Below are 17,611 nucleotides of genomic sequence, written 5' to 3' on the forward strand. Positions count from 1 at the left end.
TCAACAGTTTGACCAAGCTGCCGAATAACACTAGCCACATTCACACTTTGAAGCATTGACTGAAACTCCACTTCATGCAAATCTGTTGGTTGGTAACTACAGCAAGGGATGATCAACGGCTTACTTACGTCAGGCTAGTCCATGCTTATATAAAAAGCATGTGAAACAGAGAGGTACACAAGCTCACCGAAAGCACTTGGCGAAAACGACTGGCCAGGCTGTGCTGAAAACCAGAGGGAAAGACTGAAGAATGAACTTCTCAACTCTTCTGGTGAGTGGAAGTCAAGAGAGTACCTATTAGCTGCGCTATGTGCTAGGATACCAAGGATACTTGTTATTAAGAACATGGGTTCAGAAGCATTACCAAATTAAAGATAAGTTCTGTAACTTATGAATTTATAATTCACCAGCTCACTGCTCCTGAATAGGTGGAAAAATGAAAACAACAGCTGAATAAAATTCGTAGGTTATGCAATCTTGCTGCACAGTGATGGCAGGGCTAAGGAGTCTCAAAGGTATACTGTTGTGTCTGTTTTGATAGTGCCTGCTTTTGAGCATGGTGGCACTGGTCTTTTCTCTGCCAATCTGCTCTGACTGCCACCGCAACTGCTCTACGAAACAAATTCACTACTCAGCTCACAACACTAAGGACCCCATTGCAACTAGTTCAGTCACTCCGTGGGAATACCGGTGAGTCTGCCTTCAATACCAAACCAACACCTTCTGATCCACAGGAGGAGAAATTCGTGTTTCCAATAACATATTTAAAGTCTTTGCGGGATGAGAAACTTGAATTTGCATTTATAGGTCAATCAACAGGATTAAACCCCACTGCATTTCTCTCTTTCTCTGCTCTTTTGTGTCTTTCTTCCTTCTCTCTCCCCTCCATCATTTCAGCGTGGATTACAACAACACCAGAGTACCAGACCTCATCTTACACGCCAACTGCATGGATGACACTTGCAAATCATTGGAACAAAACGACAGACTCAGTCGTCCATTGAGGGCAGTTCCCATTGAATACAACATAATGGTCTATTACAAAAAGCCCTGTCCCAATCGCAGTAAGAATGTCATGGTGGTCCCAGACACCTTAAAGGTCACAGATTATATCTGTACATAGTTAAACTCATAAAAATCATATTGGTGTGAAAACAATATTCAAATGGTTCTATAAGAATAAACACAAGAACTGTGAGACAGATGATGTGCAGTGGATACACAATGTGTATGTGCATAACGTGTATAACGTATTTGAATTTTTCTGAGGTTACTTCAGCTGAATTGTAACAATTCATTTTAACATAAAGAACATGGCATGATAGCTTCACAGACCCAAATTACTCCTGAGTTGATTAGGAAGAGATCTGTAAAGACATCATGACTCTCAGATTACATGTTTTTTAGTGTAAAAGGTAAAAATTGACAAAAACAAGGCAGGATAAAAATAGATTTACATTCTCAAAATTACTTTCAGAATAACAAACTTTCTGACATTTATTTTTTCCAATTTTTATTATTTGATCCAGGGCCAGTTTTCCATCTGGTTCCATCCGTCCATGAAATTGTTCCTAGGTTCACTGAGTGCAAGAATGTGTCACTGCTTTTGAGTTTTACATTGTAGATTCATCACCTGCAGTAATAGTTTGACATGTTGAGATGCAGTCTGTGATGTTGTTTTATGTACGCTTGTTGCGATTTTATTAGAGGCACCCTTGCTTTATAAGTTGCTCTGGATAATACTACCTACTAAGAAACTAAATGTAGATGTACTGACTGTATTCAACACTACTAAAAAAGCTGTGAAAAAAAATCACTAACCATTATGTATGCCAGTTAGATACACTGACATTGATGCTTTGGTTTTAACAACTGGCAACAAACCTCATGTATATGTAATTTGTTCTTATCTGCTTTGTTTTCTGAATAAAATTTCCTGTTGTGAACAATCTAAAACGTTTCCCTCAATACACCTCTCTGATTGCATGCCAAAGACATATGATTGGATGAATGGTCCCACAACAGCTCATAAGAAATAAATAATCTGCTTAATGTAGGCAAGATGTGTCATTTCTGAATATCCTAAAGCCATTTTATTTATTTATAATTATATTTATAATTATCATAACTATATAACTACATAATTTACACAAACACAAATGACAAAGCATTGATCATTTTATTTGAACAATTTTGACTTATTACACTGAGCAAAATCAAAACAATCCATGGAAGAGGAAAAAAGCATCTTCACAGTATCAAATGAAACATTTATTTTTCATTCTGACACAGGTTCTCAACAATACCCTAAGAATATTTGGTAAACTGGTCATGTAATTGGCACTTCCAAGGAAACAAGGACTTTTCCTGGAGGAAATTAAAAGATGACTTGGCTCTCGTGTGCCCCATTTAAATTTTGCCTCCGTTTAGGCTGAGGTCATTCCACAGCTGAAGGCAAAACTGTTTTCCCAACCCTGGTTCTGGGGGCACTCTGAATGCTGGTTTTCCTTCCAGTTGACCATTGAGCTGTTCAGACAATATGCATCTTTATTTGCCCTCTCTACATTTAATCCACTGTAAACTGTGAAACAAATGCGCTGTTGGACATGTGCTTGTGCTGCCATAATCACACAGTGAAGTTGACATTCACTGTATTTTACTAATATCTGCTTGCCGGACACATACCGGGCAGCCATCTCAAACAAGCGTAATTAGTTAATCAATTATGTGCCATAAGGCACACTGCACACCTGATTACTTTTATTCAATAAAGCTGAAAGAACTTAATCTTTGAGTTGAGTCAAATTCAGATTGATATTCAATAAGCAGCTTGATGAAACTATGGGCTCATGGTTATGGAACCATACACTTTGCTTCCACTAACATTTTTATTTTAGCTTCCAGTGACTTTATGCTTGCCCCCACTGCCTCTGAGAGGAACAAGGATTGCCAGACCTTGCTGATCCGGACCCTTATTCAGGCCAAGATTAAGAATAGTGCATGACTCTGAAATGGGACTTCAATACTTTTTTTTTTTTTAATTTGGCAATGGTGTAATAACATCAGCACCCCCAAACCTAAAGTGCATAAGGCAATATGACGCAGAAGGCCATCAGCTCTACACAGTTGGCAAACCATGCACGTCACTGTCTGGCAACAGTAAGTGCGGAAACAAAAGAATGGGTGACACTTTGCTGGCAACCTGGCGCTGGTGTGGTGAGGCTCGCTCAAGGCGTGAGAATTTGTGTACGCCTTCAAGCAAGAAAATGGCCAACACCCAGGGCATAAAAGATGTCTGTCTCTCTAGCCCCCTTATTTCAATTGGTGTGTCTTGGCAGTGACAGACATGACTAAACAGGATAGGGGGTTTTGGGTTTGGGAAACAAGGAACATCAGGAAAACGAGTCTTTCTCATGAATTCACCAACACACGTCACTGTCTCAATACGAAAGCTGACAAAAAGTCACCAATAGTCACAAACACTGTCGATAGATTGCTACCAATTAGAAACAATAATTAATAATAATTAGAAGGGTGGATTCTCTACACAGATCAGAGGAGAACGTATTTTATCCCAAGAATAGGTACTAAACAGACTAACTGAAGAGGAGTCAATCTTACAGGAGTTTACTCTCATTAATTGGCACTGATGGGTACTACTTATCTATGATTTGTCAAATGGGACACTGGTCTTCAGAAGCATTTATCTCAATGCCAGCTACTCCTTCGATGTGAAGGGCCTGTTTCCAATCAGTTTGTCATCTCTTTTGCGCAGACCCTCCCTTTGCAATGAATTTGTGGCAATGATCAATACTCTACGTGGGGCCAGCAAACACACAGAAACACACTGAGCAAGCCAATTCCTACTCTCGAACGTAGACCTTCCTTAACATTTGCAGATAGAATTTCATCTCAAATCATCTGGGAACTGATACGCTATAATCATGAGAAAAGCTGCAGAGATTATGCCTCTTTGTAGATCTGCTGAAAGTAGTAGGGTGTGTGAAGTCTCTGTCTGGCTACACGGTGGTGTTAAGCTTGTGCCATAGGCACCTGAGGCCACAGGCTGCTTGGTTGGGAGCTTCAGTACACGTCCCCAACATTTTCACTGCCTTCATATCAGATCACGCAAAGAGGCAAAAACAAGCCCACTGTGGGGACATGTCATTTTTTTTAATCTTTGCTAGTAGTCTGAATACACAAGGATTTGGTCGAGGCTTTTAGTTGGTTGGATTCTGAAAAGTGACACACAAACTGCTTGGCAAGTCACCAGCTAGCTAACTAACATTAACCTATTATTCCGACCCACTTTAGCTATCAGTATTTAAAGTCTCTCCCTCTAATTACTTTGTTCTGCTCACATGATCCTTCCCTGTTTTTAACACACTGATAACATATATGAACATCACAGACACAGCTGCTCAAGGGTTGTACATCTATGGCAAGAGCTCAAGCTCCACTCTGCAGCCAGACACCAACAGAGAGGAATGGAGCTTTTGGGGGACAATGGGCATAAAGAGTAATGATGTTAATGAGAACTGCTCAGAAAACCTGCCAGAGAATCCAAAAGCTTTCAAACCATCCAAATGAGAGACCTATATAGCACGTGTCGAGCACTGTCAAACCAAACATGCTCGAGATGCTGCACTGCTCATCTGTGACTAAATTCTAGAGCAACAGCTCCCCCAACTGGACAGGTTTTATCATTGCAGTATTGACTACAAATCTCAAACAGCAATCCTTTCTGTGAAGCAAAAAAAATCCTACTTTTAAATAATGAGAATGCTAAATCTAAGGAAAGGATTAAAACAATCTCAGTTTAATAATAATAATCATAAGGGGGAGGGGTGAAAGCACCAGAGGCAATTCAGATACTATTCGCAGTCATGGGTTGGTTTTCGTCCGAAAGTAGAACCTATCCCCATCTATTTCTTTTCTTTCTTCTTGTCCTGAAAATGACAGAAAGGAACATACAGCTGAGACATATACACACACACACACATATATATTATGAACATTTCAGAATAACGCAAATGCACACAGACTGTGCCATTTTTAACAACAAAGTCCTGCAAATCCCCCGTTTTGAATCTACCTGTAAATGCAGAGAAGACACAAATAAGCTTAATCATCTGTGATGTCTAATTTCAATGGGGCTTTCAGACTCAGACTTTTCTGCTGTGAAAACTCCGTTGTAGTTCTTACTGCTAATAAGCAGATCAAAAACCTGGGGGAGCCTTACCCTTTCGTTCATGGAGAGAATGACCATAAGCTTTCTGAAGATAGTCACAAAGTCCAGGAAGAGATCCACACAATGCCTTGAGGTAAAAAAACAAGACATAACAAAGCTAAAAACCAAGACCTTGACAGATTAATAACGTGCATTACACTGAGCAGAAATTCCTTTCAGAGGTAGGTAGCCTCCAAGCCCACATTCCCAGCTTTGCATGAGAGTGCATACGTACACCATCAAGGTCTTAACATCCCGGCTCTTCCCCCACATCATAATCAATGGCACGCACACTTGATACACTTCTGAATAAAATAATGGTATTCAATTTTTTTGGTATTTTTAGGATTTGTCTGAGTGTTCAACCTCCCAATTTATTGCTGAATCATAAAGGGAAAAGTTAACGGGTTCTTTAATCAAATGTCTTGTTAACTGTTAGAAATATGTAAAACATGAAACCCAAATTCCCATATTCAGATTCTCAGGAGGATGCTTCTAAATGTCTACTTAAATTAAAAATGCTTAAATTTTAGGACAGGTCAACATGTTATTTAAAAATTCAAAACTGACATAAAGTTGGCCACCTTGCCAACTGCTTACAAGGGCATGTTCTCCAATTCATTGTAGAATGTGTTTTCAGTGGCAATCTTCACCTTAATGACAGGGAAAGTATCTAACCTCGCTTCTAAACAGATTCACTGTCTGGTGATGCTAAAACCCACACCACAGCAACATCTGCTAGTAGGTGAAAGTAGTCAAACCTCCAGTTCAGAAAGAGCAGAATGTTTAATTTTAGAGTTATTGGATTTGATCAATTTCTACAAGAACTGTGATGGAGGGAATTCCTTCACTCAACACTTGCCATCTTTATTATTACAGAAAGATGGATAATTATAAAGGCTACTGCTACTATTTGTATTTTTGGTCAAAGGAGTATTAGACTGTTATAATCAAAACTTTGATCTAACCTTCCATTTCCATTTTCTCCCCAATTTTGGAATGGCCAATTCCCCGAATTCTGGAATGTCAAATTTGTCATTGATAACTTTGATCTAAATTTGCTTGTTTTTTGGCAGCCAGTTTGCCAGCAGTGTTCCAGCAGTGTGACCTATCCTATCCCCAGAGGGACAAAGCCAGTTTATTCTGCCGCTGTGAGCTCCCTGCAATTGTCAGGAAGTGACATGGCTGGATTCATGGAGCCCAGCATGCGATTAGAACAAAGATCTTTACAGTCAGATGCAAGTTTGAAAAACTGAAATGAGCACAGCAGAAATGAACTCACTGACTTTGATTGAGTGACACCCAGAAATTAAAATGTATGGATATGGTAAACCCCCATTCATGAAGAGGCATGCTGTAAAAATATGCTTCATTCAACCACTTGAACTTTTGCTTCATAACCCAGTGGCTTGGAAAGGCTTGACACTAATTCAAATGTTGAGATCCCATCACTATCCCACTCACATGATAGGAAAGGCAAAATTACAGGAACTTCAGTGTACGTACTGCTGGAAGCTGGAAAGTACAATGAAGCCAGTGCTGTCCTATCCCTTAGTTTTTTACTTTGGTTATTACCAGGAGCATAAGCACCTTGAAATTTTGGGTGCTTTAAACTTTTCAAATGTACAATGCCGAATAAAAGGGACCCTCACCAGATGTAGTCCTTGTCTCCCATCTCTGCCTTCTCGATGATGAGCTGGGTGTCGAACAGCACAAAGCCGCACATCACAGCCAGCCCCAGGTACAGGTGAGCCTGTGGGAGAGAAAACCACACCCACCTCAACCCTCTGCCATCACCTGCTGGCCGTGCCCTAAGGCCTGGCCACACATCTGGGAACCACAGTGCTCTTAACTGAGATAATGTTCACACAGAGCCTAAGCACTCAAAAGGAGAGGGGGGTTTTATCTGCTCAGTCAACAAGCAGAAGCGTTTCTCATTATATGCTATGCCTCTTGCTGCTGTCTGTCTGTACTTTTCTCGGATAAATGTGGTGTTGTCAGCAGATGTACGTAGTAGCAGCAGTACATGGTTCTCAGTAAATGTAACTCATACCTGGTTGCCAGACTACTGAGCCACAGCCAAGAGAATGTTTGCGATAACTGCTCATCAATGACTGGTACCTACCTTTTATTATTTTCTTTACACTTTTGCATGCTTTTTCCACACTTTCCATCCAATTTTGGAATCTGCAATTGTACAGCTATATGCTCGTCTCTCGTTCCCCCATGCAGGAGTGCTAAGGCGAGATGAATGTGCTCACAGCCAACAGCTGTGTTTTGCACAGCAAGTTCTACAGCGCACAGTGAAGTGAACACCAATTGGAGAATAAATGCTACTCCACTTGACGTTGTCCAAGCGACTGGCAGCCACTCAGCAACTCACTAGCCACAGTGTCGAGAGGAGTGGAAACCCAATTTCCACCGCAACAGACTCCTGGTCATTTGTGGCAAATGGTGAACCCAGGTGAGCTATGGGCCTGCACAGAACAAGTGCCTTAACCACCTGAGCCACTTACAAGCCCAAATGTCAACTTTCTTATCTTCTTAGTGTCTTATCCCTTACCTTAAAAAGCATTACTGATCCAAGGAATATGTTGACCAAAGAGACCAGGAGCAGGATGGACAGTGCAGACATCAGTGTCCCTGGTGGGGTCGGGGTGGGTGGAGATTAAACAAAAACTTTCATTAATGCCCTATGAACCACACATTTCAAGACTGCATTTAAAATGAACTTTAACATAAGGCTCTGTGAAATGCATTTTTCTATTTTCAGACATTTTTCTTGCATCAATTCAAATATAAGACATTTACACTAACAATAGTTCCATGGGCGCCATGCATCATACACCGTGCTCGTTGTACTAACACAAAAACTCATTAAAGACCTTCACAAAATGTTTCTTGCAATAACATCTCAACGCTGTAAAACCACTGAAAGAAATATGGTGAATAAACACTAGTCCTGCCACCCTATCAGATTTGGTGGGTACAGAGCTTGTTAAGGGGGAGCCAAGCATTTACCTCCCAGAAAGAGGTAACTCCTGCGGCGGGCATAGAGGGCGCTGAGAGTGAAGCACACAAAGATGACAGACGTGCTCAGGAAAGCAGTCAGGATGATGCTAGAGAGAGGGAGAGGATACACATTTTAAAATTTAAAGACACAAAGATACCCATCAAAGAAAAGGACTTAACTCATCCTCTTCTGAATATGCAAACCAAAATACAACATACATGTATCAATATGTCTGTTACATTGCATTACATTAAATTATTGTCATTTAGGAGACGCTCTTATCCAGATTGACTTGCATACAACTTTATCCATTTATACAGCTGGATATTTAATAAGACAGTATCCTTGCCCAAGAGGAAAACAGCAGTGGTCCAGCAGGGAATTGAATGAGCAACCCTTCGGTTATAAGCCCTGCACCTTAACACTACACCATGCTGCTACCTCAAACAGAAATGGTCAGACTCATAACATAGCCTACTGCCTGCAGAATAGGGTGTTCACAACTTTATTTCTGAGAAACAGGATTCTTACCTTGGGTTGATGGCAATGACGAAGTCCATGGCAGGCCCCAGACCAACACCTGATGAAATACATAAGAATACCATGTTATGTTACAGGTTGTAGGACATTTCCAAAAAATACTGTGAGGGACAACACCATAACCTTTGGACTGAATGTGCCCCAAACCCCTCTACAGGGAAATGTGACTGGTACTTCTGAACGGTTGCAGCTGTTCACACAGAAGGAATGTGAAAGGAGGTACCAGGCAGTTTCACCTGTAAAGAAGGCAAATCCCGCCAGGATGGCCAGCCTCTTCTTCTCCGTCTCGTGGCTGTGTGGCGTCATGGCCAACCACGCCATCATTCCCAATGAGCCGAGCAGGGACAGGAAACCCCCCTGACAGCGAGAGACACAAAGAAACCTATTACATACCTCGCAAACTGGGTTACGGGGAACACACCAAATTCAGCTTGCAGCTTGCACGGACACAAACACGTTCCAGTGTACCTGTCTAAATAATTGGAAATAAAACTGAATAAAAAACAAATACAGTCATCTTCCACTACTGTCCCCAGTGTCTTCCACTTCCACCGGTTCCCCTGCCCCGTCATTGCTCGAGTTATTCCGTTCCATGTGAATAACCAGGGTATTGTGACTCCCGTCTTGTTGTTTGGTGATTTCTATCCTAAAAGGGTAGGAATCTGTCCAGTAGCAAACTTCACACAAGCTGCAAGATTCTGGCACTGCAGCACAAAGTAACAGTCATGGCCATTGACCACAAGGTGTCAGGGCAAACTGCTGTTTGGACCATGTGTACAGCTAATGTCTGCCCTCTAATGTAAATCAACAGGAAAAAGAAGACCAGGTAACTGACACTTAGCGTTATTCTCACAGGTGTGCTTACCTGGAACAGCCGTGTGACCACATGAACGTAGGAGCCTGTGGCTGCCACCAGCATGCACACAGCAAGGCTGGCATACACATTCTTCAGGTGCTGCTGGGTGGAGGCAGAACTGGAAAGACAGCACACACAATGGACAAAACATCAGCGAACTGAAACTCGCAGCAATGAAGGCTTCTCCCCAACTGTTTTTATACAGGTGATCCTGACTGTAAACTCTTGGCCAAAACAGTGCACGATGATCGCAGTGGAGAAACAGGAAAACGTTTCCGTTTCTCCATTATCAGAACATGAGAGTGGAGTCTGGTCAGTTTAGGTTCCCTTTCAGTCATAAGAAACAAATTATTCCTGGAACAGTCATTCTGTTTTTGGATAGCCACAACTGAGGATGAAGATGACAGTACAGCTGGAATTTAATTAGATGCCAAAATATATGGCCACTACCACTTATAATGTGAGCATCTTGCAGTGGCATCAAATGTCTGATCTCTGAGAGGTAAACATACTATTACTATTCTTTATGGATTTAAGCCAAATGATTAAGGATTTATAAACCACCAAAATCCTTCCTGTCTTATTAGCAGGACTCCCCATTTTAAGGACCTCTGATAATGCAAATTTTAAATTGTATTAATCACAGATCCAGGTACTCAGATGCAGTCCAGAACCCTGCACAGCTGATAACCATTACATCTGACTTTCAGCAGTGTATCCTTAATTAGCAGGTGAGATCACCTTATGCCACAACGCTGGGTTCCTTAGAGCTGAATTAATCTTGCCAGCTGTGCTGATATTAAAAAACACCCAATTTAATTCACACTGATATTTAAAATAATGATGCGTTTTAGTTTGCTGCTGCAGGCATAAGTCATTATAACCCCAGAAGGGGAATTTATGAGTTAACATGCTCAGTGCAATACAAAGTCAATGATGGAGTTAAGGATATTTTTAAGTCAAGGAAGTGCGCCAGCTGGTGAAAACTTAATGGGAGGAAATGGGGTCCCTACCCTAGCTGTCAAGAACTCACTGATCTGAACATAGCGTAGTATTTTGCTATGGGGAGTAGCACTGACAGCTCATAAATTGACATGACATGTTGGCTCCACCCACTGTGGTGTAGTATAGCCTCATTCTCTCATTAATTATTACTAGCACTTAAATTTGTCAGAGTTCCAATGCAAATGACCATTTATGAATTTAAACCCCTTATCTGAAAGTGAAAATGAAAGTGCACTTTTTAATGACTATTTTACTCAGGAATAGAGAAGCATAATGGATGGTCTGTTGCTCCACAGACAAAATGCAAAGAATAGAAATTACTTAAGTTGCTCTAAAAAAGTACTTACATTTGGGAGAATTTGAACAGAGCGTCAAAGTTGATGTTGCGGTCAAAGACGTTCATCTTGAGATGGACTTGCTGATCTTGTACAGACCTCTCCTTGAATTTGTGCTTATATCAGCTGCAACATGAACCAACACAGAAAATAATGAAACAGGCTACCAAGATGTTTAGCATTGACACACAGTATTACACACTAGTCAATTCAATGCAAATGCTTCCCTCAAGATTTGTGCATGACACATGCTGATGCGCAATATTTTAACTGTTGATATACAACGTCCATTAGAAGTTTGAATTAATTACTTTGATGAATTACCCAGCTTAACATGTGACAAATGAAATTTAACACCGATGTGAAGTTCCACATATGGACAACAATTTAAGGCAGGACATTTTGTGGGATGTCCTAAGTTACAGTCTGTGCAATATGAAAATGGCATAACAGTTGTCCTAAGTCTATCTGGATCTAGATATTGTGCCAAAGCAAATACAGCAAAAGGTATCAGTTACAATGAAAATGAGGTTACATTCCCCTTACACACTGCCAGAACACATTTAAAGCACAGTGTCCAGTTCTTTGCATGACACAACATGAAGGACAGAGAGTCTTTTGAAAAAGTACAGAGGGGCAAAAACGGCAGGTTTCAGATAAACCTATTAGTTACGAAGAGAGACTTTCAACACTTAACTTCTTTGGACTCACAACAGGAGACTTACTGTGGCATTTCTCTGAGTTTTTTAATTTTTTCAAAGGGATTAAAAGAGGGCATTTGTAAGATATTACAAGATGAGCCCAGTGAATTGAACAAGACAACACAGGTGAAAGTTTCATGTAAAATTCACACTGACCCAAACACTTTTTCCACTCACAGTGCTAGATGTACCCCTGAGTACATACAAAATGAATTTAGTTGTACCCTGCTCTCATCACTAAAGCTCTTATTCCCATAGGTTCTTATGTTCTCGCTTTGCCTGCAGTTTTTTTTTAATTAATTTTCAGAAACACAGTTTTGCCAAAGAGCAATTTTTGGGTTTCAATGATTTGTCCACAGAAGTCACCTAAAAGTTATTCACGCCAATACACACGTCTGAAATTGCTTGTGACTGGATGGTAAGAGAGAAACACACAAGGATGATGGAGGAGGAATGGCAGACAGATTTAAGAGTGTTGGATGACAGCAGAAGAGAGCATCTGGCGACAGTTTGCCTAAACACACTGAGTGGTAATTCAATGTGACTGTTGGATGAGGGCTGGCAATACTTCATCATCACTATACAAATTCTTAATGCTTCTACCATTTGCTGAATTGCAACTACAATTGTTTCTTCATTCCATCGCCTGAAAATCTCAAATGACCATATGCTGAGGAAATAAAACTACTGTACACCCTCGCTCAGAACGACATCTCACTGTTTAGCGATTTGAAAATGACATGCAATACCAAAACAGTTTGGAACAAAACTTATCCATCGCTGCCTCCGAACCGAAAGCAAAACATTTTAACACCTGAATACAAAAGATGAATGAAAATGTTGCTTATGTTTGTACAGAGTTACATTAATTTCGTATTGCGCTCAGATATCACTGTTAGGCACTGTTTGCACGTTAGCTTATGGCAGGTTATGTTCTCCGCACAAGACTAACCAGTTAGATCTTAATAAGACAAGTGTCAGTAATTAACTGTTAATGCTGGCTACATTCCCACTGAATGAGCTAGGCTAACTATTGTTATCGACGCCGTGAGCCAGCTATATAGCAACAGACCAATGAGACAAAAGCAGAGCAGATCAGGGGGGCGTTGTCTGGATAACCAAAACAGTATAGTCGGGCCCAAAGCTAAAAACCGCCCAGCTCGCTATATCTTTGTTCTTGCTACTGGCTAACTAACTAAGAAATCAGTCTTAGACTGACGCCAAAAGTCGTCGTTAGCTAGCAAGGTAACCTTCGTCAATTATTGAAAATATATGTAGCTACCTAGCGACATGAGATGATGTTAATTAGTTCAATCGCTAACAGGGTTAGCTAAGTACGTTATTTAGCTATCGTGCGCACAACATTCAGTTAGTGAGTGGCAAGTGGTGTCACGTACGGCGAGCTAGCCAGTTTGCAAGCAGCTCGAAACTAGCTTAGCAACAAGCTAATAAGTGAACTGGCAAAATGATAGGCTAGATGTTTTACTTGCTAAAAACATGAACGTCAGCTAATAATTCAGAGCCACATACAGCTTATGTTTCTGTAATATGATGACCATTCCTATGGTCAGCCAGCCAACTAACACTCTCGACTTCACCCCTCATAACCGGAACCTAATTTCGCTAACTTCAAAACAAAGGTAAACATACTGCATTTTCTACCCAGGTAGCGACCTAGTTCAATAATCAGCTAACCAAATTTAATCACTGAACATATAATCACACTCAGCTGGATCGCAAACGACAAGAATTACTCACTACGTTCGTGTATTTTATCGTATCTCTCTTTAGCCTGCGCCCGTCTTGTCCTCTTTCGCTTCCTTTCTGGTCTCGGCTGGTAGTTACACGTCGTTTCCCGTGATCTACGTAATGACGTCACGGTGAGTCTACTGACAGCCTGCGATGTCGGGTGGTTTCGTGGCCTGACTGACAGGAGAAATGCAGTAGGCTAGGAGGTAACTCCCACCATATTCGCGCCGTAAAGCGCCAAAGCAGATTGAAGCCGTAATAACTCATGACGGAAGTTTTTTTTAATGGGTTTATGTAGTAAATTTACCGGGTTAAGTTATGCCGTGTATTCATGTGTCTCCAAGATGCCCATACATGGCATGATAAATCAGTAGCCTACATTAGTAAGGAGTTCGCTTGATGCGGCATAGGGGTAGCCTAAGTTGCATGTTTATCTTGTTGGCTATATCCTTGGTAACTGCATGGACATCTACGCTTACTCACTACAGGTGAGCTTGAGGCTAACATTAAATTAACAAAATTAACCAACAATGACTAGGTGTGATATTTGTCAATGCTCTAGGATGTACGCGGGGCCAGGAACTGTGCTGAACGTAAAGCAATTTAAGTTCATAATCAATACATTTTTTACGTTTATTTTATTTTATTTTTTTTTTTGTGGGGGGGGGGGGGGGGTTGGTGTTGGATGTCATTAGATCAGTACATGGTAAACATTGTTCAGCAGATTGCAAACAGGACTGGACATTTATACAATCTTGCATGCGTTGTGATTAGTCAGAATTGACATTTGATGGAGATGTAATCGTGCTGCATGTGCAATATTCGCTGGTAATTTTACTTAAACCTATTTTACAGTGCATCAATTTGAGTCATCTTCATGCCCTAATTTTTTAAAATTGCCCAAGGGGCGTAGGTAGCATAGAAAACAATAAAGACGTTACTCTAAAAATTGCTTGGTTTTAGAATGGAATTTAGTCAAAAGGATTTGCTCTAGGCATTGTTTTCCCTTCTCTTTTCTAAATGACAAATGCTTATATAAAACATGTAAATATTCAACACAACAGTACTGGTGTACTCCAACTTGTAATGGAAGAGTGATGCTTCATGAGCCCATGTTCTGATCCATTCACTGAAGTGGTGTGTGTGTGTGTGTTTTTTTTTCTTTAGAGAAGGAGGTGAAGGAAAAGTTAGAGGACACTCCTCAATGTAACTAAAGCTGGCTCCTTCAGCGCTAGTCTTGCCAAGTGATCAAGACAGGCATGGGGTAAAGACCATGTTCTCACACATGGACAACTAGTGTTTCAGCTTTTCTTTTTTCTTTTTTTAAAATAATGCTTATGACCAGCTTGCCAACTTTTTGTACAAAAAAGTTGGAACAGGTGAAATGTGGCAATGTAACATGGCAGACCTTAAACCCAGTCTTTTTCAGTCTGAGCTATATTTTGGTCTATTGCTGTTAGTCAGCTATATTTGATGCCATTGCTAAGACACGGCCCTAGTATCCAAACTGAAGTTCCTGTGGAATTAGTCTCTATGCTGTTCAAGGGTGGTGTTAGTGGAGTATTACAAGGTGAGGTTTTAGGCTCTAGGTTCCCAGAATGAGCAGTGCCTTTAGCAGCTCTCTCCTGTAAGTATTTGCCACAGAGGAGTTTGTGCAAGAAACAGGATGCAGTCGCATGCCTTGTCGCCTGTAGCAGTATTAAGAATTAATTTTATTACCCATACCTATAAGCGTAAAGTCATAACACTTATTTAGTGCAATGCAGCCTTTATAATTAGTATTCTGTTTTCTTATCAGTGGAATCATCAGCTTCTCCAGTCTGTGGAACTCATTGGTAAAAAGGCCAGCAAAGTCCTCGAAGTCCGTATCGTTTTCTGGCCCTAGTTTTCGGCAGAGGTTTAGAAATAACTCTCCTTTGGCCTGAAGGTCCTATCTTGGAACATTCTTATTGTTTTGGTCTCATTTCTTGTAATTCTGCGAACGTTACATGTGCCTTTTTGGTGTTTCTCAATCATAGTCGTCCTCCTCTGAGGAGGAAAATAACATCGCTAACGTCGTTTCGATTTGCATTTAGTTATTTGTATTTATTTTCATTTCAATTTTCTTCTATGGTGTTTAGTAGAGTAAATTTCAAAAAATGCATTAGCGCCGCCAGCAGCATCGGAGTGCGTTTTTGTTTCTCCGCGCATGCCTTAGGGCTTTTTATTTTTCTGTTCTGTGCACTCAAAGCAATACTTTTCTGCATCTTGAATTGTGACCGAAGTTTAAATTTCAAGTAAATTATGGGGTATTGTGTAGAAATACTATTGACTTTGGTCAACATAAGGATAACAATTCATCACGATAACAGTTCATCCAACAAAATATTGTTCTCTGAGAAAAATACTGTAAATTACGACGACAAACACACGAATCGCACTTCGTGTTTTTTTTTTCAATGACAGCTCAGTGTAGCAGTGTAGTGTGTCCATTTCGTGCACTGCCTAATCCAAGATGTAAAGCAGCTATAAACCATTTTTTAAATTCATACATACTTAATTATCTTGCTAAACACCAATTCCTCTCCTACCTTTTATTTTGTAAATTTTCCAGGTTTTTTAATTTTCTAGTTTTAGAAATTCCAGCGATATATACCCTAATACAGCCTACTATACCCTACAATGCGGTCAATGCTCTAACTGAAAATTTCATACAGCAAATTTAGACTTCTTCGCCTCTGTCTGAAACGGCTAGACAAATCCCCACGTAATACGATCAGTAGGTGACACTATTAGTTATATTTCAATTATCTTAAACCCCAGCAGAGGGCAGCAGCTACAACACCTCTTCACAACCTGACTGCTGATTATTGCGGCCTTTACCAGATCTAAAATATCTAAGATCTAAAATAAACCCACTTGACCCTTATCAATTAAGTGTTTGACTCTGAATGAGTTGTTGAGGGTGAAATCCACCTATTTATATGTGTATATATATATATATATATATAGCAGTTATTTACAAAAATGAAATATATTACTCTGATTTCACTCTGATTGGTTATTCTTAAGTGACAATGTGATTCGACAGATAAACAGCTTCCCTCCCCTTTTTTATATGGGCTGTCAGGAGACAGCAAATATCTCTCCCTTTCTGTAACTGACTTCAAAATCAACATGCTCCTGATCCTAATTTTAGCATGCTTTTTGCCATTGGTAACATCAGTCTGAGTACTTCAATCAGCTTTATTTCTCCTTGCGAGGTGTGTGGTTACAAGGTGGAGTAGGTTATGCCTAGCTTTGCTCACCAGCTGTTTCAGTACAATCTTCTTCAGTCCATTTTGCATATCATTGCATGTTTCCCCCTTAATGTAAGCACAGTTCGATTTTTAATATAATTATCTCAGTTTGGAGTACTGTTTTCACCCAAGCAGTTAGCTAGGGCGGGCCCACATCTAGAAGGCAAGACTAGGTGGAGATAAGCAAGGTGCAGCTTCAGATGAATAACCCTCCCACTGAGACTTGACAGGAGCTCCATTCAGCACATCAGAGAAGAACAAGGCATGAGCGCTGTGGCACCTCACTGAGTTCATTGCACTGGCATGCCAAAAAACACAGCCTTAATTTTGTTAAATTTACACTTCCCTGAAAGGAATTCACAATAGCTGGTTAGTTGGCTGGATGCAAATTGTTTCTGTGTAGATCCTCCCTGAATTTCCCAGGGAGATGAATAGAGTATTTATTTATCTATCATCTATCTTTCAAATTGTAGGAAACCTCATCCAATAAATGTCACCATAAAAGAATTGTGCCCAGGATGATTTGGCTGTTCTTTTAGTAACCCATGCAAATTACTGAAGAGAACCTATCAAATTTAAAGTGTGAACAATGTATAATGCGACTCATATCCAGTGTTTACATACACTGCATGTCATCACATTATCTGTTTCTCCATGAAGAGGTACAGAACAAAAGCCTTCTAATCTGTGCTCCAATGGGGGAAAAGGACCTAAAATGGTAATGAAAAGAGTTAACTACAGTATAAAGGCCTATATAGCCTCCAGGCCTGCAGTTGCTGTTGCTCTACAGTACAAGCAAAGACCGCTGTATTATAAATGCCTTCCATGATGTACAAGCAAATCATCACAGAACTCAGACTGTGACAATTTTCCATGTCCCACTTACCCACAAAACCTCTCCTTG

The 17,611-nt window shown here is 40.4% G+C and overlaps 1 protein-coding gene across 1 annotated transcript; it reads right to left on the reverse strand.

Moving 5' to 3' along the window:
• Positions 1 to 2,229: 2,229 nt before the first annotated feature.
• On the reverse strand, positions 2,230 to 13,470 carry LOC118781047 (probable Bax inhibitor 1). Its single transcript, XM_036533895.1, has 10 exons — positions 13,439 to 13,470; positions 10,992 to 11,105; positions 9,649 to 9,757; positions 9,020 to 9,140; positions 8,775 to 8,823; positions 8,252 to 8,349; positions 7,794 to 7,873; positions 6,883 to 6,983; positions 5,243 to 5,318; positions 2,230 to 4,949 (listed from the first exon to the last, which is right to left on the reverse strand). The coding sequence occupies exons 2-10, from the start codon at positions 11,045 to 11,047 to the stop codon at positions 4,926 to 4,928; spliced, it is 714 nt and encodes a 237-aa protein (XP_036389788.1). The 5' UTR covers positions 11,048 to 11,105; positions 13,439 to 13,470; the 3' UTR covers positions 2,230 to 4,925.
• Between the last annotated feature and the right edge of the window lie 4,141 nt (positions 13,471 to 17,611).

Source organism: Megalops cyprinoides, chromosome 7 (assembly GCF_013368585.1).
Source record: "Megalops cyprinoides isolate fMegCyp1 chromosome 7, fMegCyp1.pri, whole genome shotgun sequence".
Taxonomy (NCBI): Eukaryota; Metazoa; Chordata; class Actinopteri; order Elopiformes; family Megalopidae; genus Megalops; species Megalops cyprinoides.